At 42.7% G+C, this 26292-nt stretch overlaps 1 protein-coding gene across 2 annotated transcripts in view; it reads left to right on the top strand.

Moving 5' to 3' along the window:
• LOC6581038 (zinc finger protein jing) overlaps window positions 1-22023 on the top strand; it is a 180608-nt gene extending 158585 nt beyond the window's left edge. The window contains exons 1-6 of one of the 2 annotated variants that reach the window (XM_032730530.2): window positions 11634-12099; window positions 15959-19606; window positions 19669-20203; window positions 20282-20429; window positions 21141-21318; window positions 21382-22023. In XM_032730530.2, the coding sequence (XP_032586421.1) occupies window positions 16080-19606; window positions 19669-20203; window positions 20282-20429; window positions 21141-21318; window positions 21382-21886 (4893 nt within the window). In that variant the 5' untranslated portion in view covers window positions 11634-12099; window positions 15959-16079 and the 3' untranslated portion in view covers window positions 21887-22023. Of the gene's footprint in view, window positions 1-11633; window positions 12100-15958; window positions 19607-19668; window positions 20204-20281; window positions 20430-21140; window positions 21319-21381 lie in introns of those variants that run through there. The other variant, XM_032730529.2, reaches the window with a different exon arrangement.
• The last annotated feature ends 4269 nt before the right edge of the window (window positions 22024-26292 follow it).

The following is a 26292-nucleotide window of genomic DNA, read 5'->3' as shown; positions in this document are numbered from 1 at the left end:
AATTATATATGTAGGCATATATAATTGTTTATCTATATAGCTTTGCAGTATGAAATATACTTGAATGCAAAATTTGATCAAAATGAAAACATGATCTCTCCTTTCAAGGTCAAAGATCGAATTCTATGGTTCCTGAAGAAGTATCCTCAAAATTTATGAGATCATACTTCAAGATTTACATATATTTCATCTGTTTTTAGTTATGACAATCTTCGTGGCCAATTAACTAACTGAACTGTGGAGAACTCTATGATTATTCCTAGCTCCTTTACATTCTGACAATGAAATCTCGATATTGGCCACAAAAGCAATGAAAATTCAGGACCCTGACACTGGTTGATGTGCACATTCTTCAGACTTACATCAGAGCCTGGCAAAAGAAGCTCATCGCAGCCTGCACCGACACCTGACCACATGCAGCACAAATTGGCCTTTCAACTGGGGCTTTCACATTTTACCGCTCCTTGCAACACCCCCTGGGCCACGCCCACACTTTGCATTGTTATTCAAATGCTGTGCCATTAATACTTCACTGGCAATTTCGAATCGAAGAGTTGTAGTCGATGCCAGCTGACAGTTGAGATTGTGTGGCGCTCGCATGTGTGTGTCTATGTGTGTGTTCGTATATGTGTGTGTGTTGGGTGCCGGTGGCTTTAGCTGGAGTTGCATCTTGTCGCCTTTCATTTGATTTCCAGCAGCTATTCATATGTAAATGTTCTGCTAGAGACTTCTGTACACACACCCACACACACACGTACGACCCTTGGCCATGCCCACATCCGGCCAAAGCTGGTGCAGTTAGCTTCTATTTTTTTTTTTTTGCTTAAGGCTCGCCCTGCGAATTTCATATTCGAAAATGAAAACTCAAGTGTTTTGAATTTATTATTTTGGCATTCACAAGCTTCCCACAATTGAGAGCCGCAGGGCTCTGTTTTGTATTGCTTTCAGTTATAGTATTTCTTATATTCCCACATTTCCACTCAGTAATTTGTTCTATTTTGTGTTTGCCGTAATTTCTGGCCAAAGAAGCCAAACATTGTCCGCAAACAATTGGCCACAAACTTTGTCCTTCGCAGTGCAAGTGAGCCAAGAGGTTTCGTAACTCCCTGGTAACTCCCCTCTGGTACCGGCTCGGATTCGGTCATAGTTCCGGCTCCCAGCAGCCGTTGCTGTGCATTAGTGGAACAATGTAACAATAAACTCCACACATATGACAGCCTATCTCTACGAAACTCTGATTGTATCGAGCGAGCAGAAAAAAAAATGATTATAGTTCTCAATGAGGGGACGAGAAATCAAAATCAAAATCATTTGTACGACTACCCGATAACGTTCTTATAGTAGAGTAGTATAGAAAGAATGGGGGAAGAGAGCAGAGCTCTGCAGTGAAACCCAACAACAACAACAACAATGACGACAACGAACAAAGTGACACTAGGCAACATCAATAATAGCAACTACGAACAACAACCCTCAGAAGAAAAGGTATTGAATTTCAGTGCATGTCTTTCTATCCCTCACATTTTTATTTGTATTTCTATACCCGCTCACACACGCAAGCGAGTCCATTAGACTCTTATTTTCTATTTGTATTTTTATAGCCGCCCAAATGCATTGGAGCAAGCGGGTATATTAGTTATGTTTTCTCTCTCTCTCTCTCTCTCTCTCTCTCTCTCTCTCTCTCTCTCTCTCTCTCTCTCACTCTCTGTCTCTATTCGTTTTATTTTATTTTATTTTTTTTTTATTATTAACAGTAACTCTGACATTCGATAAGATTAGCCTGTAGCGCCCAATAGGAACGTGGTACAAATTATTAATAATTCTACTAAGAATGTTTTTTGTATTTAAAAATATTTGTTAATTATTTTTATTAATTTACTTATTATTTAATTACATTAGTTGTGCAATTTAATATCTATAACTTTTCAAAATACAAAGTTTATTCTTGGATGGCTTATATATCGTGCTATGACTGTATCTCTACATTTAGAATCTAAAGTTGATCGAATTACCCTCGTCTCAATAGAAACCTTTTCAACAGCTTTTTTATAAAATTGGATAAGCAAAAGTCAACAGAGCATTATCCAGTCAGATACGCTCGCCTGCAATAGATGTATATATTCTATTTTTTTCGTTTTTGTTGAGGCATTTAATGAATTTATCAGCTGTGGCCATCGCCTGGCTCGTTTCTGAGGTTTCGTTCTCAATTTTATTTTATTTTTTCTCTTTTTTTTTTTTTTTTTTTTTTGTCTTGGTTCCATTTTCTGCTTCAGACATTTTCGTAGAACTCTCTGTGCAGCTCATTTTGGGTCATTGTGAATTCAAATTCTTGTATAACCATTTTCCTAGTCTTCCTCAGAGAAGTTCTTCTTTATTACCATTTGATGTGCCACATTCGCTCTAATGTTAATGGATTTGTGTCTGTGCTCGGGGAGGCAGGGGTCGCAGATGCGCCCTCAATCATGTCGCCAGACGGTCGTCAATGTTTTGGTATAGTTTTCTCAAATCTCTTCAATCGGAGGGCTCCAATTGTGAGTGTCTGAAATTGCGCGCATTCCAATCGAAAATCTGGCTATAATAAACTCCATTAACAACTCATATAAACAGATAAGCGTTTGTTCATTGGATTAGGCTAGGGATTCCGCGTGCTGTCGGCACTGTTTCATTCCATTGTTCCAAACAAGATGAATCGATCAGTTGATACATGAACTTTATATATACATATATTACTTCTTTTATTATTTGCATTTATATGATTCCATCCACCTTTAAATTCAAGTTCACTTTCAAATTCAACCTAGTCAGACACGAACTTGCAATAAAGTAGTCAAAACATTGAATAACTCTCATGTTCCGTTGTCTGCTCAACACCCAAATGCACGAAAACAAGTAGCAGGAGGAGGCGGAGCAGCAGCAGCAGGAGGAAGAGCCGCATTCGGCAATAAAACTATAAGTAAACACTGTAATTGTGGTTGGCAAACGATGAACATGAACCGCAAAACTGCAAAACCAGACTCCGGGGTATCAGTGGGACTAAGGCAATCTATGAACTGACTCTCGAGCACCTGCTCACACCTGTCTCGGCTGCTAGACGGAGGTTAGACGGCAGCCGCATGTGGATTAAGGACAAGTTGCAACAACGCCGTGGGCCAGGACTACCGGAAAATCTAGAGACAGATCCAGATGCAGATGCAGATGCATTTGAATGGAACAACAACTAGATACAAGACACTACGGACGGGTGGACAGACACACAATCCAGCCGGAGGGACGACAGTACAGACGGGACTAACTAACACCGACAACAAGACAATTAAATTATGCAGGATTTTTGCTTTTTGGGCAAAGCGTTTGCATTTGCTTGCTTTTGCTTTTGCTTTTCGATTTGGATTTGTGCTTCAGCTTACGGTCCTGACTCCGGGCTCCTAGCTCTCCGGGCTGTTGGCGCTTGGATTTAAATAGGTTTTGCATATTGAACTACACAATTGATATTAAATAAATTAAAAGTGAAATATTTACTCAATTTTTATTAAACAGCTGTCTCTCTCTCTCTCTCTCTCTCTCTCTCCTGATTCTCACTATCTATCTCCATCTCACTCTCACTCTATCTCTCTCTCTCTCTCTCTCACTCAAGATTTAGAGCTTAAACTTCAAAGAAAGTTAATTGAGTTATGAAATTTAATTTATATATATATATTTATGATTTTTGTGCTTATTTTTAGTCAGTTCATTCAAGGAAAATTATATTAATTCACTTAAAGTAAAGGGAATAGCAACCGATAAATTGTACAATCAAAAGTATATGGAATTTGTAATTTTGTATTATACATATGTATGTATAGAATAATGATAGGAATGGTAATAGTAATAATAATAATAATAATTGGACATGCCCAAACTATTTTCGCGATCGTTTTTCTTTCATTTCTTTTTTTTATTTGTAAAGATTTTATTCAAAATTGAAAAAAAAAATCCATATGAAATACAAAAGGTTATTGCAAGTATCTCGATAGTGAGTAGGTAATTCTACTTTAAGAATTTTTTCTTTTCTTATTAGACAAATATATTTCAAGTAAAGTATAGTGAATTACTAAATTAACAAAGAGCCTTATTATCACATAGAATTACATTTATTATTATGTGCAAATGAAAATCTTTCAAGGAAATCTTCTATTGTAGACTCCCAATATATTTTGTGAAGATTGCTTACGTCTATTTAGAGCCCTATTTTTAACTCATCATTTACACAATCCTTGACACGCTCGCCTATTAAAAACAGCTTAAGCTACCAATTTCTGCAACTTATATAACTCAACCAGTGACATGCTCGTGCGTGTCGAACTATTTCTTTGATTGGATCGCGGAGCAGCTCCGACCTGGACACCTTCGCTCCGCTACGGATGCAGCCGCGAGGCATCAAATATGAGAGACACTGCAGGCTAGTTGCAGTTGGATGCCCCTCGGGTCTCTACTCCCCACTTGCAATGATAAATCATCTTTTGTTTTCTTCTGTTTTTTTTTCCCTGGGTTTTTGGTAAGCGTTTCCCATGTTGAACGCCTCTTCAGAGCTGCCGCCAGCTGCTGCCTGTTTCTTACCTTCTTCCTCTTCATCTTGAGTTGTTGTTGTTGTTGTTGTTCTGTAGATGCATTCGTAAATTTCATTGTAATTTTATGATTATGGCCGCACGCATTTTGATTGATACTTTAGCACTACTTAGAGGCCATCGGCCCCACGAGGACAGATGCGTCGCACCCTCAACTTCGGCCCTGGAATTGGAATTCGAAATCAACTTCATAATGATGATGATGATGATGATGATGACCATGATGATCATGATTATGAGGATGCTCAGTGTTCCAGCGAAATTCAATTTTGGAACGAAATGCATTTCGAGGTTTTTGAATACATCTTGAAGATGGGGCACAAACAAAAAACTTCCTGCGGCGCACAAATTTTCAATGCCTGCGGCTGCAAAACTGGCGCTCATTATGCGCGTAGGCGTGGCCATACCCAACGCACGAGAGGGAGACCCAGACAGAGACAAGGCGAGTGGACAGGGAGGGTGCCAGAGAGGAGGGGAGAGGCTAACCTTTCGGCCATGTCCGGCCACAGGCACTTGTCGGCCCCATCATCATTTCGTATGCCGTTAGGCCGCCCAATGTAATTATTCAATACATTTTACGTGCGTCGCATGCCAAATAGCTAGCCACGCCCCCGTCAGCAGCCGCCCAAGTATGTGGCGGAGGCCGAAGCTTTGCACTTAAACTTCATTAGAATATGTGTGCACAATGTGTCGTTGACTCACGCTGCCTCCCTCTCTCGCTCGCTTTCTCTCTCTCTCTCTCTCTCTCTCTCTCTTTCTTTTTGTCTGTTTTTCTACTGTGTTTCGCTTTTCCTTTTACTTAGTTTGTTGGCGCACTTTGCAATTTATTAAACATTTTATTGCGCCCCAAGGCGTGCTACGAGTAAAATGCTGAACAATGTGGCCAGACGGTCGAAACTTTGCAGGCCCCCCGCCCTTAGCTGCCAAGAAGCTGTGGCAACGTTGGTTAAAGAGCCGCACAATCAAAGCGAAAGCCTAATGCAAAACCAAAACACACACAGCGGCAGCTTGGCGCGAAAGGAGAAGAGGAGAGAAGAGAGGATAGAAGAGGAAGGAAGCTGGGAAGCAAGCAATGGGAAGGGAAATGGGAATGGCTTGGACGCACACGAAGTTGTTTGTGGAACAAAAGAACCGTAAAAGTAAAGAGTTCTTAAGGTGTTGCACATTACTTCTAATGGCCGCTCCTATGGCAGTTATATTTAAAACTTTTGATTATTAAGCGGTTGAAAATTCCTTAGTACAATTTACTAGGCAGAGACTCAGAGGCCAGCAATCTAGCCTGAATCATGACCGAATCTAGACAGAATCTTGCCCTCAAAATTTATAAATCCTCTCGATAACTTTGTCTCTTTTTCTTCCCCAATCTTAAGTTGCCTAAAAGGTAGCAGGGCCTTAATGGGTAGTTATTTCAGTCAAAAATAACAACAAGTAAATATTATTTATTTAAAACAAACCTGAGACTCTTTACTCTGTTTCATAGTCGAATTTGCAACTAAAAGAATACAGCGTACACATACATACATATGTGCATGCAGACATACATACATATACATACATGTAGTCTATAATATGTATTTCGCTGGTTGCCGTGTGCCCTGTTTCTTGTTTACCGTACATGATAACGACTAAGCTCTGCTGATCTCGTGCACACCCACACAGACACAGCTGAGTTTCCAGTGCAACGTCAGGTTCACTTGCAACCCGATGCTACGGCAGAGCTAAAAGAATGAATTTAGGTCTTCCGGGCGAATGCATGCATTGTAAGTCCTTAGCCAGGCACCCCTCAGCACCCCAATTATAACGCGCTAAACAATAAAGAAAATAATAATAAAAGTCTAGTACACACACAAACACACTCTCGGATAGAGACATGTGAATGCAAAGAGCAACCCTCGCTAATGAAGCTGCAGTTTGATGCTCTTCTGCGTCCACTGTTTGCACATACAATTTGCCAGGCAATAGAAGTAGGTAGCAGCTGGATATATATGTGTTAGTGTGTGAAAGAAGGAGGGCGAGATTATCACCAGTAGCAATGGACATTCATTAGGGAACGAACTAAATAACCTGCAATATCAACAGTTGCGTTCATTTGTAGCATTGAGCGATTCAATACTGCTTGGTTGCTCTTAAGAATACAAATGGAAAGAATGGAACAGAGGAAGAGAGAGAGCGAGAGAGCGAGAGAGCGAGAGAGAGAGAGAGAGCGGGATCTTAAAGCTTCCTGCGGGTATAGTAATAGTTATTGTTGTTGTTTTTACGCGCATTAAGGCAATTTTCAATGTGCTATTCCATTACCACTCATACACACAAACACAGAGAGAGGCACAGCTGAGCCGCCTGGTAACCGCAGGCAACATGTGCACACACACACTCATAGCGTATAGATGTGCATACATTGTGAGAGTGAGAGACTGGGAGAGCAAGCAGCCAGCAGTGCTTTATTTGCTGGGAACAAATACTTCCAACAACAGCTACAACAACCACGTCAACTAAATCACAGCTGCAGGCAGGCGGGCGTCGGCTCTCAACATAAAAACGCGCCGCCAACGCGTCTCGCATGCTATCTCCCTCTCGCCCGCACTCGTGTGGCTCACTTGTAACATTTGTTTTGACATTGCACGCCGCCGACGTCGTCGCCGACTGTCCAACTGTCAGTCAGTTAGTCAGTCAGTCATTCAGACGATCTGTCCTGCAATCAATTTTTTTCGCAGCTTGTTTGTTGTCCGATGCACTGCACTATGCGCTTTTTTCCAGTCTCCAAGTGTAAAGTTTGAAATTAGTTTCAAGTTTTCCGTTTCTTTTCCTTTTCTTTTTTTCTGTCCCTCCCCCCTCAGAGTGTGCGACATTTTTTGTCAACTTTTAGTAAAGTGCTTTGGGAAACAAAAACAAAAACAACAAGTCCAGAGAAAAGTTGTTGCTATGCACTTGTCAACATTTGTTAAAAACTAGCCACGGTCATTTATTTTTTCCATTGATTTTGAGTTTGAAACGAATGGAAATCGGAGAGTTTTTTAGTACTGTTATTTGGATGGAAGCAAATGTAACCCGGAGAATGTAAGCTTTAAAGCATTGAATATGGACTTGTTAAAATGAAACGAATAGAAATGAATCAACCAGAAAGTAGGTATTTGAAAGAATATTCGCATGAAAGGTGGTGTTACAATAATACATAGAACAATTGGAATGGGGAAATAAAAGTTACACTGATGTTAAGCCTGTTGAATGGTTTTAGAGTTTCAATACTTTCCATTTCATTGTAATGATACAAACTAAACTTTAAACTCAATAAACATATTTGCTAATGGGATAGCATGAATTATTAAAATATTATATACTGAGATTAGTCAGTTTTTCATTCAAAGCATCTTTATTCTCGGATGCAATCTGCAGTGAATTCATCTTTGCTTCGCAACCCCTTCCATTCAGTATAAGAACAGCTGGTATATATGTACGTATTTTCCAGTTTCCAGTAAGACTGTTGCAGTCGATCTTAACCGGCTGCATAATTCTCATTCGTTAATGTTCCAAAACAAAAATAAATCATTTTCGATTTCCTTAGGACTATATGATCCAAAATATTACTTATTGGTCGGGGCTATCTTATCCAATATCAAGACAGACTATACATATATAATCCAAATTTCAAGTCTCCCGCTGAATAAAGACATACAAACACTACGTGAGGCAGTATAAATACTTACTTATACGATTACGTAACTTGTGACAAAGAAAAGATTTGCGTTGTCCCGTTTTCTTGGTCTTTTGTGATTTCCTCTTGCAGTGCTATAAATAAGTTTAAAAGGTATCTGGACTTAAGTCGAAGCTGTCCTTTGCAGCGTTTCGCCGACTGACTGCAGATTTTCATTTCGATTCTATGAGAAATGCATTTATATTTTTATACCCTGAACCCACTGAAAATGGGAAATCAGGGTATAATGGTTTTGTTGAAATGTATTTAACAGGCAGATGTAGGCGTGGCAGATATTTATTCTTGATCAGGGTGACGAGCTGAGTCGATTTAGCCCTGTCCGTCTATCTATCCGTCCGTCTGTCCGTATCGAAGATATAAGAGCAAGAGACTTCAATTTTTTTAAATGTGTGTGTATGTATGTTTTAAGTAGAAAGACGCGAAAATTGATTGAAATAGCTGTGGCTTGAAGGGTTCAGGCGATCTCGTAGTCGAGCAGTCTCGACTAGAGCTTTCCTTCTTGTTATATTTATTTTTATTCCAAATTTGTCCGCAGCTTCCCGTCTTGATTTTCTATTGGCCGAATAAGAAGAAGAAGAAGAAGCAGTGGTGGTGGAAGAGGTGACTTAAGAAGGAAACGAAGGCAGCGGGCGACTGCAGCAATGACATCTGCAGGCAGAACGATGAAGCAATCGCGATTGATAAGGGTTTTTCAAATACTGCAACTGTGTATGTGTGTGCGTGCGTGCGCGTGTGTGTGTGTGTAACTAGACTTGTTATTGGTATTGTTGTTGCCACACACGATGCCGACTAGGCACAGTCCGAGCGTGTGTGTGTCGTCCCTGAGGAAACTATCCTGTGATCGAAATAGAAATGAAATCCTAGAAAAATACTAGAATGAAATCCCAATGACTATTCAAATTTTAAATGAAAAACATATATACAGATATAAATAGGGACATGCAGACATAATGTTACAACCGTTGGGATCTAAAATCCGCAAAAGGAGAATCTAAATCTAAGATACCACTCTTTTTAGCTCAGATGATATAAAAGAACATCGAAAGTAACGCATAACTTTTCTTATATCTAATAATAATATAATATATAATGTATAAATAGAACAGAATCTTACTCAGACTTATTGCATTTCCTTACAAGTCTTCTTATATCTATAATAAGAATCAACCAATTGAAGTCCTAATATTTGTGTTTGACCTTTTCTAATTCTTCCAAGAACACCTTTTTAGTATTTCTCTATTGGAAATAGTTAAATGTCTTTAACAGTTATCCTAGCTGTGAACAGTTTCGTTTTGAATTATCTAAAAGTAGTGTTTCATACGATGTTTGTGTCCTGGTTGTTAATTAAATGTAATTTAATTAAATGCAAATTTGGATAATTTAATGGAAAACTGGCAGCAGCTTTCCCGCTTTCCCCCTCAGCTAATTAGCATAGGCAAATGACAGAGACCCAAATCAAATGTTAACTAATAGGCACACTCACACATATACGTACACACACACATATACGTACACACACAGAGAACACACACACACGTGTATACCCATAAGTCATTCATATACGGCATAACAGGCCCCAAAGCTAAGCCCGAGGCCGAAAACAAACCTGCTGAGTGTACGTGTGTGTGTGTGTGTGAGAGAGAGAGAGAGAGAGAGAGAGAGAGAGAGAGGGAGTGAGAATTGAACTAAGTCGAAGCGAATTGAAAGAGGTTGTCAGAAACAGTTTAAAACGCCTAGAATTATGACGCAAAAACATATACACATCAACAGTAGGGAATTGGAAGGAGTGGGAGATTTCCCTCATAATCGGCCACTTTTTTTTTTTTTGACAATTTCTTGCGTAAATTAGTCAAATTTATGCATACCTAGTGGTGTCGCTGATCAAAGAAAAAATGCGGGAGGGAAGGATATAAAACAATATAATGGGAAAGGATGAGGCTTTGAAATAGACATTTGCTTCTGGCAGCCCTCGCTGTAGGGTAGATGCGTAGAATTTTCATTTATGACCAGCAAAAAAGCGCCAACGGAAGGAAGTTGAGGCAATTTGCGAAAACGATTCGCCACGGATTACAGATAAAAACAGCGTGAAAAGGCATGTTCAATGAAAAAGTCTCTCTTAAATACACTCTGCGATTTCATTAGCGGTTAACATTCATGCTAAAGATCATGGTTAACAGCAGACAAGAAGTTCGTTGCACTGATAAAAGAGCATAATTTAACAGCAAATGAAATAGTGTTCCTTTCTCATTGCTTGTTTTTTGTCCAAGTGTCGGCAAATTAACTGATGAAGCTGGCGGCAAAGACGTCAAAATAATTAGATAAACATTTAAGCTAAGCAAAGAGCGGCCAAAAGAAAAGAAAAGTAAAAAGGCAACAGCCTTAAAAGCCACAAGCAGGGGCAAAGAAGAGAAATAAACAGAGGAAGAGCACGCGACAAATGTAGACGCATAACGGCAACGATGGGACTGAGAGCAGCAGTAGAGGCAGTGGAGGTAGCAGCAACAGAAGTTGTTGCAATGGGAGGGGCAGAGACAGCGGGAGCAGAGGCCGCAGTGTACGTGACCATAACATGAACTGCCCCCCGCAAACGCAAACGCACACAGACACAAACACATACACAGCTTGTGTGCTTAAAGTGAGGAGAAGACGACGAAGCGACGACGACATACAAACAGGAAATATTTAACGTGCCTGCAACAACAACAACAAGAATAACATGCAGTAAAATATAAATAAAAATAATAATAATAATGGGCAAAAAAGTAGGGAACTGAAAGCAGCAAGAGGCAAGAGCATCGCGAGGGTTGCTGGCCCTGCACTCTGAGAGAGCACAGGCAGAGACACATTTACAGAGCGAATGAGAGCGAGTGAGAGCGCGAGGAAACGAACCATAAAAGAATGCATAAGCGTGCGTACGTGTGTGTGTGGGTGCACTGGTCGTGTGCCGACTCGGCAAAGCCGAAGCCGAAGCAGAAGCAGCGAGTGGCATTGCTATAGTCCTCGCCAGACAGGGGGTTCAGTTAACGCTCTTTCGGCCGAAGTTGCCGTTAGAATGTCCCATGGGCCCTTTTTATACAGGGAAATTCTCTGATCGCTCAAGAGAGACAGATAGACAGAGAGAATGCGCGAGAGAGCGAACAAGAACAAGAGTGAACAAACAAAACAGCCGACGCGTCGCGACGCGACTGTGCGACGGCTTCGCTCCGAGTTGAACAACAAACAACACAAAAACAGGGAATTTCTTGCTGCTGCCTCTGCTGGTGCCGCTTATGCTGCTGCTGCTGGCCTTTTACGAATTCTATAAATCAGTCTTTCATTTTCTCTTTCACATCATTCAGCCATTTTCTCTTTGACGCGACGGACGCGTCTGCAGATTGCAAGCGGACGAACGGCAACGAAACGGGCAACGAGCGCACGAACAAACAAACGTTTGAGAACTTGGTTTTTTATGTGGATTAATTAAAACAATGTTCTATGTGTTTATGTGTATTCTCTGCTAGCATAAAATAATGAAAATACAAATAGAAATGCAAATGCAAGTACCACAAAGTGCTCAAATATCCCAATTGCAATAACAAATGCACAAGCAGCAGAAGAAAGAAACAAACAAACGTGCGTGTGCTGTGATTCGGTCTATGTGTGAGACTAAGTGTTGGGTGTGAGTGTGCTTATGTATGTGTGTGCGTGTGAAACATTTAAGCTTTAAGTGCTGGTAGCGTGCGCTGCCACTGCGCTTTGGATAGTCGCCGTCGTCGCCGTTGGAGGAGCTGCTGTCTAACATTAAATGTTAGTATACGACAACAAGCATAGTTAAATATGTATATTTACTACAGAAAAAAAATAAGAAAGAAAAAAAACAAGAACTGAACGTCTGCAAAGATGCGACGGCCTCTGCATATAAGCGTGTGTGTGTGTGTGTTAAAAATAAAAGTAATCAAAAGGGGGCAACGATTACGTCGCTGTCGTCGTCGCTGTCGCCGTTGTCGTCGCGTGCATTGCTCCCTCTCAGCTGCTGCGCATGTGTTTGTAGTAGTGTAGTTGTGTGTAGTGAAGTGTGCGTTACATACATGCATACACACATACATGTATACACATGCATACATATGTTAATATGTGCATGCCTCGTATGTGTGTGCTTTAATTTTGTCAAACTATTACAGCAGCGTTTACATTTACATCATATGTTAAATAAACTGTCAGCATTGTTTATTTTTGTTTGCCCACGCAAATATGCAATGATTTCTTTTTCGCCTTCTCTCTCAGTCTTTCGCCCTCCTCTCGCAGTCTCTTCCTTTCCTATTTTTCTCTTTCTCTCATTTTTGTTGTCGCGCTTTGCCCACCCAAATCGACGCGCGCTTTTCATTCATACCTCGCAAATGAAGCATGCTCAATTGTGCAAGAGATGGAGGAGGGGATGGAATGGGCAGGGGTTGGAATTTGTGCTGGGTGGTGGATACACACACACACATACAGGCATCTTACAAGCGGAAGTGGAAGTCACTTTGTATACATGAATATGTGTATGTGTGCATTTGAATGTGTGTGTGTATCTAATGGGATTTTCTAATAAAATTTAAATTGTTGGCATTGCTACTATTAGACAGGCCGCCAATGAATTTAATATGAAGTGTGTAAAAACAACAACCACAATCACATCAACGATGGGAAATAAATGAAATGTTTAGTGTGTGCCTAATATATATAATAAAATATATTGTTAAGAAAAAAATAAAAAATAAAAAATTAATAAATTGTGGAATATGTAATTAAAAGCCCCAAATTGAAATAAATCACCAAAACCAAAAAGATATGAAAAGTAAATATCCTGTAAAGGCGTAGAATCGTACATATAAAAAATCGGGAAATGTTCTTTACAGGTGAAATGCCGTCGGTGAAACATGAAATGCAAATGTGTGAATAAATGGAAAACTGTGAATAAAGCGAAGTAATTCAAATCCATTAGTGTTTCGAAATGTGGAATAAATACAAAATATTCTATAATAATACCAGAAAGTCATACAAGAAATTGATGAATTTCGTTGAAAGTAACTTTGAAAAATTAATCGTAGTATTTGGGAAACTCAAATTACAATATTTAATTCTTACAGATAAACGTTGATAAAAGAAACATTTATTTGTAAACGACGTGAAAAAGACAATATTAAGGAAGGAGAAAAACAGATACATATTTTTACAGTTAACATTAACTACGTCAACTTAAATAGAAAAACAATCTAAAACTGCAATCACTAAGTGAATTCCAATTAAAAACAAAAAAGTATTTAAGAAAATATCTTCAGACAGAGAAAACAAATCGTGAGATATTTTTAAAAATCGTATTACATCCATTAAATAAATATTCCCAAAGTATTATTCAAGATACGACCTGTAAAGAAAAGTAAACATAAGTACATATACATACATGAGAGTACAGACAGCATATGTATTTATTATCAGATATGTATGCATGTATGTATATGCATTTAGACTATTTGAAACGGTGATATTTCCAGTTGGGTTATATATTCAGTCCAGTATTAATCTTATACAAATGGAATCTTCATAGTTATGTGAAATGAATGGCAAGATATCCTGCTCGAGAGGTAAACAACCTTTAATCCATTCAAAATATTTTGAGTTTTTAAGTGACATCAATTTGATTTTTCGTATATGTGCGTACTATTTACAGACATGTCATCTTTGTTTACATGTGTGCTTGGTATCTGAGCATTAACAGAAAACTCATCAAAGTCCCATCCCAAACCCAAGAACGCAACAGCAAGAGCGACGGCAACTTAACAAAGCTAAACTTTTAACGATGCGTTTAACAGGAATGCTGGCGTCGCAGCCGGCAGAAGCAGTGACTGAGGCTAACGCTTAGGTTTAGGTAGCGGAGCAGGTGAAATGCCAGCACAGACGCCGATGCCTAAGCTGCTGTCGCTGTCGCTATTACTGTCGGCGTCGTCACTCCAAATTCTTTAGCCACAGAAAGAGGAAAATGAAGTACTAAAATTCAAAACTCCCAAAAATACTGTAAAAACCAAAATTGAATCAAGTGCAATCAGCATTGACAACCACAGCGGCTGCATACAAAATAGAAAGATAGCAAAGCAAATGAAAAAAATGTATAGATAAAAATAACATAACACAAGCTGTAAAAAGAAGGCAGCGCAAGTGCATATGTAATGTGATTGCATGTGTATGAGTGTGAGTGTGTGAAAAAGCCTCACGCTCAACGCTTTTTATTAATTCTGTTAAATATGCACACATAAAAAGTATTAAAAAAAAGAAACAAGAATTTCAAACAAACATCAAACGCGGGCTTAGGGGGGTCACAACACAGCAACAGCAACGACGCTGCCTACGTGCAGTCCACTTCCCATTTCATTTCCCCTTGCAGCAGCATAAAACGGCACTCGGATTGTTTGCCTGCGCCTCTGCTACCTGAAACTGAAATTTTCCCGCATTAGAATGCTCGCGTTCCAACTTCTTGTTGTTGCTGTTGTTGTTGGTTCGTTATGTTGCACGCGGTCAACGTCGACAGACAACCAGCGGGACAGGCGAATACACGGAGAGAAGTAAAGAAACAACAAACACAAAAACAACAAAAACACGCTGGCAAAAGGGCATGGAATGGGAATTGAATTTATTTTTCTTCCTTTTCGGCTGCTGCTTCTTGCACTATACGCTGTCTGTGCCTGCCTTTGCCTCTGCCTCTGCCTCTGTGTATGTGTGCGTGTGGTATTATTTTTTTGTTTACCTTATGCTTTCGTTTATCGACCCGTTTTTGGTTTTGTGTGTTTTTGTGTGCTACATATGCGTTTCTTTCGCTCTTTCGGTCTTTTATTCGTTCGTTTGTTCGCTCGTTCGTTCGTTAACTCGCGTGCGCTGTTCTCATCAGCTGAAGCAGAGACAGAAAGAAGGCAGCAGCAGCAACATAATCGCAGCTTGCATGCCTGTGTATCTTATCTCTCTCTCTTTCGCCTCTCGCTGGCTGTCGTTTTTTTTTTTAATGTATTAAAAGGCACACAGAGGACTTTTGTTAGTTTGTTTATGAATAATAACATATATATAAATACTTAGTTAATGTATAAGAGTTCTGTTATATATATATAGGGTCCGTGTTAATATTTCTTTTACATTCCACATTTCGAATGTAAGCGCCGTAAGCTGACCATCAGGCCGTAGCAATCAGCTTTTGCTAGCTCACTCTGCCTGTCATTTTCGATTGTTTGGGAAATTACACAGCTGATACGTTTGTTATTGTGAACGAGCGTAACAGCGTGCTAGTGATGCGCGCAATGTAAGCTAACAGCCAATGATAATAATAAAAAAAAAAAAAGCTGCATGGAAAAAACACTCAAGCGAATTGTTATTGTGCTTATTATGTTTGTGCTGGTGAAGAAAAATGCAGCTAAGATGAATTAAAGTACTCACGAAATGCGTTCCACGTAAAACTCACTGGCTGCACCTGTGGGGCAGCAGCAGCAGCAAACGCGCGTCTCGCTGCCCAGAGGTGTGGCTGAAATTAACTTAACATTAATTTTGCATTATTGTGTTTGCCGTTTTTAACTGTTATCCGATGCAATTGCATTGCATTTGCATTTGCCTCTGCTTCTGCTTTTGCTTTTCTTTTTCTTTGCAGCGGCGTTGCCACCTCCCTCAGCTGCGCCGACTCCAGCACAGGATCCAGTGAGGATGCATCCGAGCCTGGCTCCCCGTACAGTGCGCACTCGCTACTGAGCGACGAGCAGCAGCTACACAAAATGCCGCCACAAATACTCAGCGCTGCGCCCAGCAGCAACAGCAGCAGCAACAGCAACTCCAGCAGCAGCCCTGCACCAACTGCCGCTGCAGCAGCAACAATCACAGCGAATGCAACCAGAAGCAACAGCAACACTGCCAAAATCACAACAGCGACAAGTGCGACTCCAACTGCAACTGCAACAGCAATCACCCAACGCAACGGCAACGGCAACGGCAACACGACGCTGCCCACGCTGCAATGGCCATGGAACACGAGCCTCGGCAGCACGTCGACGGCGGTTCCTGCTGCGGCAGCCTCCAAGAAGCGCGCCGCGGTCAGCAGCAACAGCCACAACAGCAGCAGCAACGAGGCCACTGGCTTGAAGAAGTCACGCGTAGATCCTCAGGGCAACAGCAACAACAGCAGCAGCAACAGCAGCAGCAGCGAGAAAAGACTGAAGGCAGCTGCCTTGGAGGAGTCGCAGACGAAGATCACGGGCTTCTTCAAGTCACAGATGAAGGCGACGTCGGGCAAGTTGTCAGCGACGCCCTCGCCGCCCCCAGCAACGGCGGCAACAACAGCAGCTGCTGCCACACCCAACACGCTGACAATGAGCACGCCAGCAACAACAGCCTCGCTCAACAAATACTTTAACATACTCTCCCAGCTGAATGAGCAGAAGCAGCAGCAGCAGCAGCAACAACAACAGCAGCCACAACAGCAGCCGCAGCAACAGCTGCAGCCCAAGCTAACGACAACAGTTGCTGCTGCTGCGGGCACTGCTGCCGTGTTGCCGGTGCCGGCGCTCAAGAAGATCGAGCGCAGCAGCAAGCAGCCGGCCAAGATTGCTCAGGTGGCGCCCAATCTGCGCAAGACGCCCAGCAGCAACAGCCACGCGCACAGCCACAGCCACGCCCACAACGCACACGCCGGAAATGCCCACGCGGTCACCGGCAAATCGCCCGCCAAGAAGCACGTGGCCATAGCGCCGCGCACGCCGGAGATGAAGCAGCAGCAACAGTTGCAGTCGCAGACGTCGAAGACATTGCTCCCAGCAGCAGGATACCGCGCACCCCACAGCAACAATAGCAGCAGCAACGGCAGCACCAACAACCCGTCAGCAACAGTTGCTGCCAAGCCCTGCCAGAAGCTGCAACTGGCTGCTGCTGCAGCTGCCACGCCCACTCCTAACCCGACGCTCTACCAGCTGCCGGTGCAGCTGCCGAACCTGGTGCATCTGCCGCCGCAGCTGGCGGCCGCCGCCAACATCATGCAGCTGAACAACGTGGCCAAGGCAGCAGTTGCCGCCGCCGCCAGCAACAATGCAGCAGCAGCAGCCGCCTCGGCGCAGGCGGCGCAGGCAGCGCAGTATTTCCTCAACGGGACCGTCTTCAAGCTGCAGCAGGTGACGACGGCGACGACGACGACGGCGACAACGGCGACGGCAGCAGCAGCCAGCGCGAATCCTTTCGGGCTGAACGAGCTGCAGGAGCTATTGCTGAAGCAGCAGCAGCAGCAACAGCAACAGTTGCAGCTGCAGCAGGCGGCGGCTGTTAAGGCGGCTGCTGCAGCGGTGGCTGCCACGCCCACAGCTGCCAATGGGGCAGCCAATTTGCAGGAGCTGTTCCAGCAGCAGATTGCAGCAGCAATCGCCGCACAGCAGCAGCAGCAACAACAACAGCAGCAGCAGCAGCAACACCATCAACAACAGCAGCAGCAACACTTTCAGCGCCTGGGAGCCGCAGCAGCAGCGCAGCCCGTTTTCATGGCGACGCCAGCGGGTCTCCTGCTGAATGCTGCCACGCTGCCTGCAATGCTGGCCCAGGCTGCAGCCGCAATTGCAGCCAACAACCAGCAGCAACAACAGCAGCAGCAGAAAGTAGCTGCTGCAGTCGCACTGCAACAACAGCAGCAACAACCGCAGCAACATCCTCATCATGCGCTGCCTGCGCTGCAGCCCATTCCCGCCCTGAGTTCCATATTTGAGCCAGCCAGCGAGCAGCAGCAACAGTTGCAGCTGCAGCAACAGCAGCAGCAGCTGGCCCAGCTGTTGCTCTCTCATCAGCAGCAACAGCAGCAGCAGCATCAACAACAGCAGCAGCAGCAACAGCAACAACTAATCACTGCCACACAGCCGCCTCCATTGACTGCTGCCAACAGCAGCAGCAGCAGCAATAGCAGCAGCAACAGCAACAGTAACACTGCCAGCAGCAATGCCTCGAATACTGTAAGCAACACTGCCCAGCAACCACAGCAACAGCAACAGCAACAGCAGCAACAACGTGCCATCAGCAAGGGTCCGCCTCCTTTGGTGACCATCTCGAACGCCTCCCCCGCCAAGTCGCGCTCCCTGCCCGCGGCCCTGGCGAAACCCTATCAGAAGCGCGCACAGCAGCAACAGTTGCCGCTACAGCAACAGCAACACCAGCAGCAGCAACAGCTGCCACTTAGCAAAGCCAAGTACACAGCCATTGCCACGCCCACCACGCCACCGCCCCTAGTGCCAACCAGCGCTGGCGCTGTTGCTGCTGCTGCCGCCAAGGAACTGCAGCAATTGCGCAAATGTGCCACGCCCACAACTACGCCCACGCCGCCACTGGTGAGCATTGCGCCCGCCAAGCTGACGCCGACGCTCAGCATAGCCAAGCAGCAGCCGCAGCAGCAGCAACAGCAACAGTTGCCGCCAGCAACAGCGACAATTGCCAAGATCTCGAGCAGTGCTGATCTCTTTGATCTGGTCAAGAACTCCAATGGCGCCATTAGCATTGTGGGCAAGAGTGCCACGCCCACACCTGCCCCCAGCACACTAACGCCGCTGCCCTTCAGTTCGCCCAGCAGCAACAGCAACAACAGCAACTCGCAGCAATCGGCACGCGCCTCGCCTGCCCTCTCCGCCCACTCGTCGAGCACACTGTCGGCCTTCGGCAAGTCGCTGGTGGCCATCAAGGCGGAGCCCATGGAGGAGTCGGCCACGCCCCCGCTGTCGAGCACGCCCAAGCCGCAGAGCTTCGCCGGGCAGCTGCAGCTGGCGAGCGGGCGGCGCGCAGAGCCCTCGAAGCACGAGCTGCTGGCCGCCGAGTGCAACTCGAACTGCAGCAGCAGCTACACCGGCAGCAACTCGGTGAGCAGCGCGGCGGATCTCTCGCTGGAGGCCTCCACGCCGGCGTCGCTCAGCTCGGCGCCCTCGCCGGCCGCCAGCAACAGCAGCAGCAGCAGCAGCAGCAGCAGCCAGACGCAGCAGATGTGCTCGCCCGAGGGCAACGCCAGCCAGCAGGACATGCTGAGCGAGCTGGTCACCTCCTCCTGCAACTCCAGTGGCACGGAGGACTGCTCGCAGGCCGCGACGCCAGCAATGGCTGCGACAGCAGCAGCTGCAGCAGCAGGAGTCACTGCTGTCAGCAGCAGCAGCAGCAGCAACTACGACGAGGAGGACGACAAGTCGGTGGCCTCCTCGGAGACGGCCACGCACAAGCGGCTCACGCCCGAGTCCGGAATAGGCGGCAGCCTCAGCAACAGCGAAAGCAGCAACTCCATTGCGGATGCAATGTAAGCGATCTACATTCACTCTGTCTCTTCCTCTCACTCACTCACTCTCTCACTCCCTGCAGCTCTTCAAAGTCCGTCTGTCCGCCGACGTCGGCCAGCAGCAACAGCTGCAACGCCTCCGACAGCAACTCGCTGGCCAGCAATGCGCCCTCCCCCGCCTCACCCGGCAGCAACAGCAACAGCAACAGCATCGACGACTGCTCCACGGCCTCGCCCATGGTGGATACCACGCTGGCGGAGAGCGCCAGCAAAGTGTTGCCCAAGTGCGCCATATCGCCGATTCTGTCGCAGCCCAAGACGATCCGCTTTCCGGCCGGCGCAGGAGCAGGCGGCAAGGGGGCGAAGCGGCATGACGGCGTCTGCTATTGGGACAAGTGCAACAAGAAGCACGAGAGCAACTCGAAGCTCCTGGACCACATGCAGACGCATCATGTCAACACGCAGACGGGTCCCTTCGCCTGCCTCTGGGTGGGCTGCAAGGTGTACAACAAAGAGTCCTGCTCCCGCCGCTGGCTGGAGCGCCACGTGCTCTCGCACGGCGGCTCAAAGCAATTCAAGTGCATCGTCGAGGGCTGCGGCCTGCGCTTTGGCTCACAGGTAAGTGACGACCCAAACTGAAACGGAGGAGCGCCCGAGAGCATGCGATGGCTAACTTGTGTCTCCTTTCGCCCCCAGCTCGCCCTGCAGAAGCACGTGAACAACCACTTCAACGCCTCGGACAACGCCAAGGAGAGCACCAGCAAGCGCACCTCCGACCCGCCCGTGCCCAAGCAGCTGCGCAAGAACGGCAAGAAGCTGCGATACCGCCGACAGCCCTTCTCAGGTAAGGCAGAGAACCGAGAAGGCATTGAACAAAGTTTCTATATATCGGGGAGTCTGTTAGGTTATAATGGACCCTTTGGGAATGTAACAGAAGGAGGCTGACTCCGTTATGTATATGAGCTGAGTCGGCTTAGCTCTGCCCAAAACCTTTAAGAGCTAGACAATCGATAACTATTCGCTGTTTAAATGTTATCGAGATAGGTACAGTTTCCAATATCGAAATATCGAATATGTAGATTATGTGCTGAGCATCTTATCAAAATCTACTTGGTAAAACAGAAGGTACTATTAAACAAAACCTTATAATGAGCAGCTTTGCTGCTGAGCGTTCAAGCACCCAAGAGTGACGGTGCTGGTAGAAAAGGGAAGATGTAGTAGGAAAGAGGAAGCAGATGACGTCGTTTGATTGCTATTCTTTGACTGCTACATTATTATTAGAATTATGAAGTGACGGTGTCAGCAGAGCTGATTCTTTTTGGGGAATACAGACGGTGTCAGTAGAGTCGCGAGTGCATTGTTGTTGGTTCGGGTTCCGGCCCGTACTTCTACTTATTTATTCTTGTACAGGCTTAAGCTAGGTTAAAGCTAGGGAGTTCGTTTAACGCAAATCGAGCGCGGTCCAGGGCATCTCCTAGTCGGGCACCCCCACTAGAGCTGGGCACTTGTTTGATTTATAAGATATGTAATGTGTGCACTCTCTATCTCCGTACAGCTCGCATGTTTGACTTCTTCGACACGGGCATCATGGAGGGACTGCAGCATCGCCTGCGTCAGATCAGCACGCTGACGAATGGCACCCAGGCCATCACGTTCCAGGGCCAGTGCCTGATGAGGCGTCGAAATCGGCAAGGCTTCAGCGAGTGCTTCGTGCGCTGGTCCCCACGCGAAATGTAAGTGAAACAGAATCAAATAAAAGTGGGAATACTAATCGAATCATATGCATATTGGTGCAGCATCTCGGATGAGTGGATGCCCGAATGCCCGAACGGAACGCGGCAGCACTCGAAGGTGCTGCAGATTAAGCACATGCGTCCGGCGGAGAAGACGCGCATCGACAGCCTGCTGAGCACCGCCTACAGACTGCGCTACGACGCGCAGCTGTTTGCCGATGATTACAGCGTGAGCGAGGTGCGGCAGCAGCAGCAGCAGCAGCAGCGGATGGAGGAGGAGCAGCAGGAGGAGACAAGCGGCAGCGACTGCGCGGACAGCGAGGAGGACGATGGAGACGGAGAGGACGGAGAAGATGACGAGGACGATGAGGATGAGGAAGATGAAGAGGACGACGACGAGGACGACGGTGTCTCGGCCACAATCAGCTCCAGCAGCGGCACCGTCTCCAGCTACCAGCACGTGCTCAGCATAGCCAAGCTGCAATTGCAGCAGCGCAGCAAGCATCCGCGCAAGCCGCCCAAGGCAGCGCCGAAAATAGTGCCGACAGATGCACTGGTGCCCATCTAGAGAGTATTCGTTAAGTAATTAAGCAACGCTCCCCCTCCACGACAACAACAACAACAGCAAATATGCCCCCAAAGGACAAACGAGTAAACAGTGACAAGTAGATTTTAGTTCCATTCGTATCTAAGGCCACCCACACAGCAACAAAGCCCAAAACCTTCATACACCCACACACATGCATACTATAAGATAAGTCTTGTAACATACATACATAAATATAGTTATATACGAGAGAGAGAGAGAGAGCAGATCTTGCTTTCAGTTCTAAGATAATGCAGATCCACATCAAATGTATATAAAAATCGCTTCAATATCATAAAAATACTAAAGAAAAAAGCAAAAAAAAAACGCGTGAACAAATTATATATATTATTTTTATTATTTTATTTTTATTTTGCTAAAGACAAGCATATATATAATTATATATTAGGTATAAACTTAATAGTGTTTAATTTTTAATTTGTAACTACTTTATGTAAATCGTGAACTGCCTGAACGAAGGAGCAAAGTAGAAGAAGAAGAGTTTAACACCGCCGCAGACAAGACTTGTTTCTCCCAATATCATCTTCATTATAACTTTATGTATTCTAAGTGTAGACGTGTTTAGTTTTCGTTTCGCTCTATTTTGTATTCGTTAATTTGATCGTTTCGTAGTATTCGAAAGTACTTCCAAAACAAAAGAGAATACGCACAAACAACAAACAAGAATAAGACTTGAAGCATTTATCGCTAGAAAAACAAAACAAAAATTATTCTAAAACTAAGTAATTAATTAAACAAATTACTCAATTCGAACAGCAATGCAAAAGCAGATTTTAGGTTTTTTTTTTTTTTTAGCAAACAGCCAGAGCAAAGAAGAAAAGAAACAACAAAAATATCTTAAACAAATTAATGTAGTAAAAATTTTTGATTAGGAAACTCGTATGTAAATATTTAAAAAATAATTAATTACACTTAAACAAACTTAATTTAGAAAAGAAAAGAAAAAACAAAAAACAATAAAAACATTTATTGTGTTCACTCTTTTGTTTGATTTGCAATTTTTATTTTTGGTTTATTTATTTTTGTTATCATTTATTCAATTTATCTACAGTCACATGTCTAGGGTCAAGGTCAAAGGTCAGAGGTCAGGTTCGAGCAGAGTTCGCCTTAACAATAAATCATTTAAAATATATAAGGTTAAGACGAGGAATACCCTATAAAGTACTCAACACTGCCAAAGCGAAATGAATACAACAACAACAACAAAAGAACAGTTTAAGATCGACTGATAAATCTATATATCCATTAAAAGTAAATTTATAGATCATTTATATAAATATACCGAGAGGATTTTCGAGAATGATTTCGCACAAAGCTTTTTCGTATGTTGCAATAACAATAATAAAGCATAAACTCCCAATAAAGTATATTTAATATATATATATAAATATATGAACAATATATCGGTGTGCGTACTGTAGCCCATACTCAAGACTTAGTAATGCTTGATTAGCTAGATTCCCTGCCCCTAAATAGAGTACTTAAGCCTACGAATTAAGAATTGTATACAAGAACTATAAGAAAACACACATACACAGATGTGTACTATATCGTATATACAATATATACATCTATCGATATAGATATATCGTGTAGTTAACGCATTACACTTATGGCATTAGAATACTTTCTAATCTCTAGCTGTTTTTTATCAGTTTTAAATGAGAATGAGGCAAGAGTTGCATTTTGTAAATGATATAGGCCATATAACTATGTATATATATTTCTATATATATATATATGTGGATTTATATACAATTGAAAGCAATAACTTTTAACAATCGCCTATGTAGGTTCGGAGTTCAAACAGATATTTTTGGGATTGCCTAACATAAGATTCTTCGATATTTTGTACCGCAACAACAAAGAAACAACAAAAACAAAACAAATATGAGAGAAAATTCAAAATGAAAAGAGCATATATAGGTATATATATATATGTATAGAATCAGATATATATATAAAACTACCTCAGATTTTTGCAAAAAAGAAAAAAGAAAAAATACAAAGTAAATAGGAATTTTTCGAGACAAGTTTTCTAAAGAACCTTAATGATAGACACTATACTTAATATATGGTTAGCTGTCGTCAAATTCAGCCGAACAAGGGAAAGTATACAAAGCAACAACAAAACAACACAAAACAGAAAAACAAAAACAAAGAAAAGAACGTTTAAACAAATAATTGAGAGTAAACTTAAATATCTAGGTTAAAGAATGGAATATTTTGCTAATATTACGTAAGCGCCATTGCTTAGCATACCTAAGCTGCCCTTCTAGAATTCCCTCGATTTCCTCAACTATTTCTCGACTGCCCATATATCGTTTCTTCGGAACTTCGGTTCCAGATCTTCCAGAATCTGTCAAAATCCAAATAGCCTTCGCCTTCTTAACGCCAATTCGTTTTGTACATAGTTTACGAAGATATACAAGGAATACAACTATATTAAATATTGAATTACAATTAATGCAAACCGCTTTAATAAATTTAAAATCAAGCATTACTTAAACTCAATACGAATCCATTAAGAATTAGCAAAGCAATTGGAAAATTTCTGCATCGTGTTTTCCGAACTTATGAATAATTTTAGAGCTCGCCAAGCAGATAAAACGAAAAATAAAAACAAAGAAACACGTATTTTGATTCCACATTCAGTTCCAACTAATGTAATCAAAAGAACATTTTATACATCAAGATTATATAGATATATACATTAAAATATATATATATATATATCCTATATATATTGTATTAACTCTACATATACACGAAACTTAGTTTGTACAATTGGAACCGACAGTAAACAGTAAAGAGAAACCATGTAAACGCTGAGAAAGAACAGAAAAAATATATATGTATAAAGGCAAGAAAATATTGAAAAACGAAAACCAAATCCAGTGTTTTTATTTAACAGTAACGAGTATTTCATTTGTGAAGGTAAGTTCCAGATCTGGGCCATATAAAATGAATCAATTTTAATTCCTTACTGATCGAGGTTCAGACTTCGGCTCTTTTTCTATCGTAACATATGTTTTTATGATATGCACTACAATTTCCAAGGGTATGAAAAAGGGATAACGTAAGGCAAAACAAGTATGTTATACAATCCGATTTCCCAGATTTACAATCTCCAGATCCAATATCAGATCAGATCATCAGATCAGTTGATGGACACCAAGGCGGGTATTGGAATATTTTAATAGAAAAGGAATTCTTTAAAACTGTCTGCCAAGCCAGATTAAACAGTTATATTAGTTTTCCCAATATGAATACATCAGCCTCTGGGGTCTCGCCAGAGTAACAGAAATGCCTGGGTGCTAGACATAATTTAGTGAATCTTTTAAATTTTTTAGAGTCAAATACTAAGTCAATAGTTCTATAGCAGCAATAGTATGCCCAATATGGATAGTGAATAATGAATTCTTAATACAGATTGCATTTTTTTTAAATATTTATATAAAAAGGAAGACCAACAAATGTGCCCTCACGGGTCTAGAGAAAGTGATTGAACCACCTTCAAAATTTCGGGTAGAAGTTAGCAAAGCAGGCAGATTCTAAATACTTACTTATAGGCCTGTAAAACCAATATCACGTAGCCCCTATTATAGACAAGTTTAGTTTCTAAGCATTACTTGTACTTGGCCACACTTCAGTCTAGACAACAGTGGTAAAAGCTGCTTCATTTTCATACACAACTCAGCAGATAGATACACGCTTCTATTCCCGATAACGTGACGTCACACTGTTAAGTTAACAGACTGCTTTGCATAGCCCACTTAATGGGGCGGATGAACTGGAATGTTAATCCCTCGCTAACTAACAGAATGAACCAACAACTGTTGGGCCACAGTTGTAGCTCATGTTAGGCAACAGTGATGCGATTATTTCAGTTAAATTGTCTCGCAATTGAATGGCGAAATAGCTAAATCGCGATTAAATCAAGTTATTTAATGTATTAAATATACTGAAGCCTATAAAAGTAAATTAAGGTGTGCAAAATCAATCTTTACTTTGATATAGCACATATATATAGGGGTTTTCAAATATCTAAAAAGCTGTAATTCCCGAATCTACTGTTCTGTAATTTCTTCTGCTATAGAACTTTCAATAAGTCAGATATGGCGGAAAAGCCAAAATAACTTCAGTGTTTTGTTGTTGTTATCCGATTTCGAGACTCACAGATTGACGACTGACTTCGTTTGACCCTCAAACCCATTTCTTGCCCATATAAAAAATAAATGTTTTTTTTTTTTTTTTTGGAAATTAGAAATTACAATTTATTTCATACAATGTCTGTTGTTGTTGATGTTGTTTTTCTCGAATACACAGTTACAATAGTTGCTCTAAAAACCTGACCGACCGTATAT

The sequence above is a fragment of the Drosophila mojavensis genome, unplaced genomic scaffold, assembly GCF_018153725.1.
Source record: "Drosophila mojavensis isolate 15081-1352.22 unplaced genomic scaffold, ASM1815372v1 contig_81, whole genome shotgun sequence".
In the NCBI taxonomy this organism is placed as follows: Eukaryota; Metazoa; Arthropoda; class Insecta; order Diptera; family Drosophilidae; genus Drosophila; species Drosophila mojavensis.
Note: the sequence above shows the minus strand (reverse complement) of the source record. Positions and strands in the feature narration are given on the sequence as shown.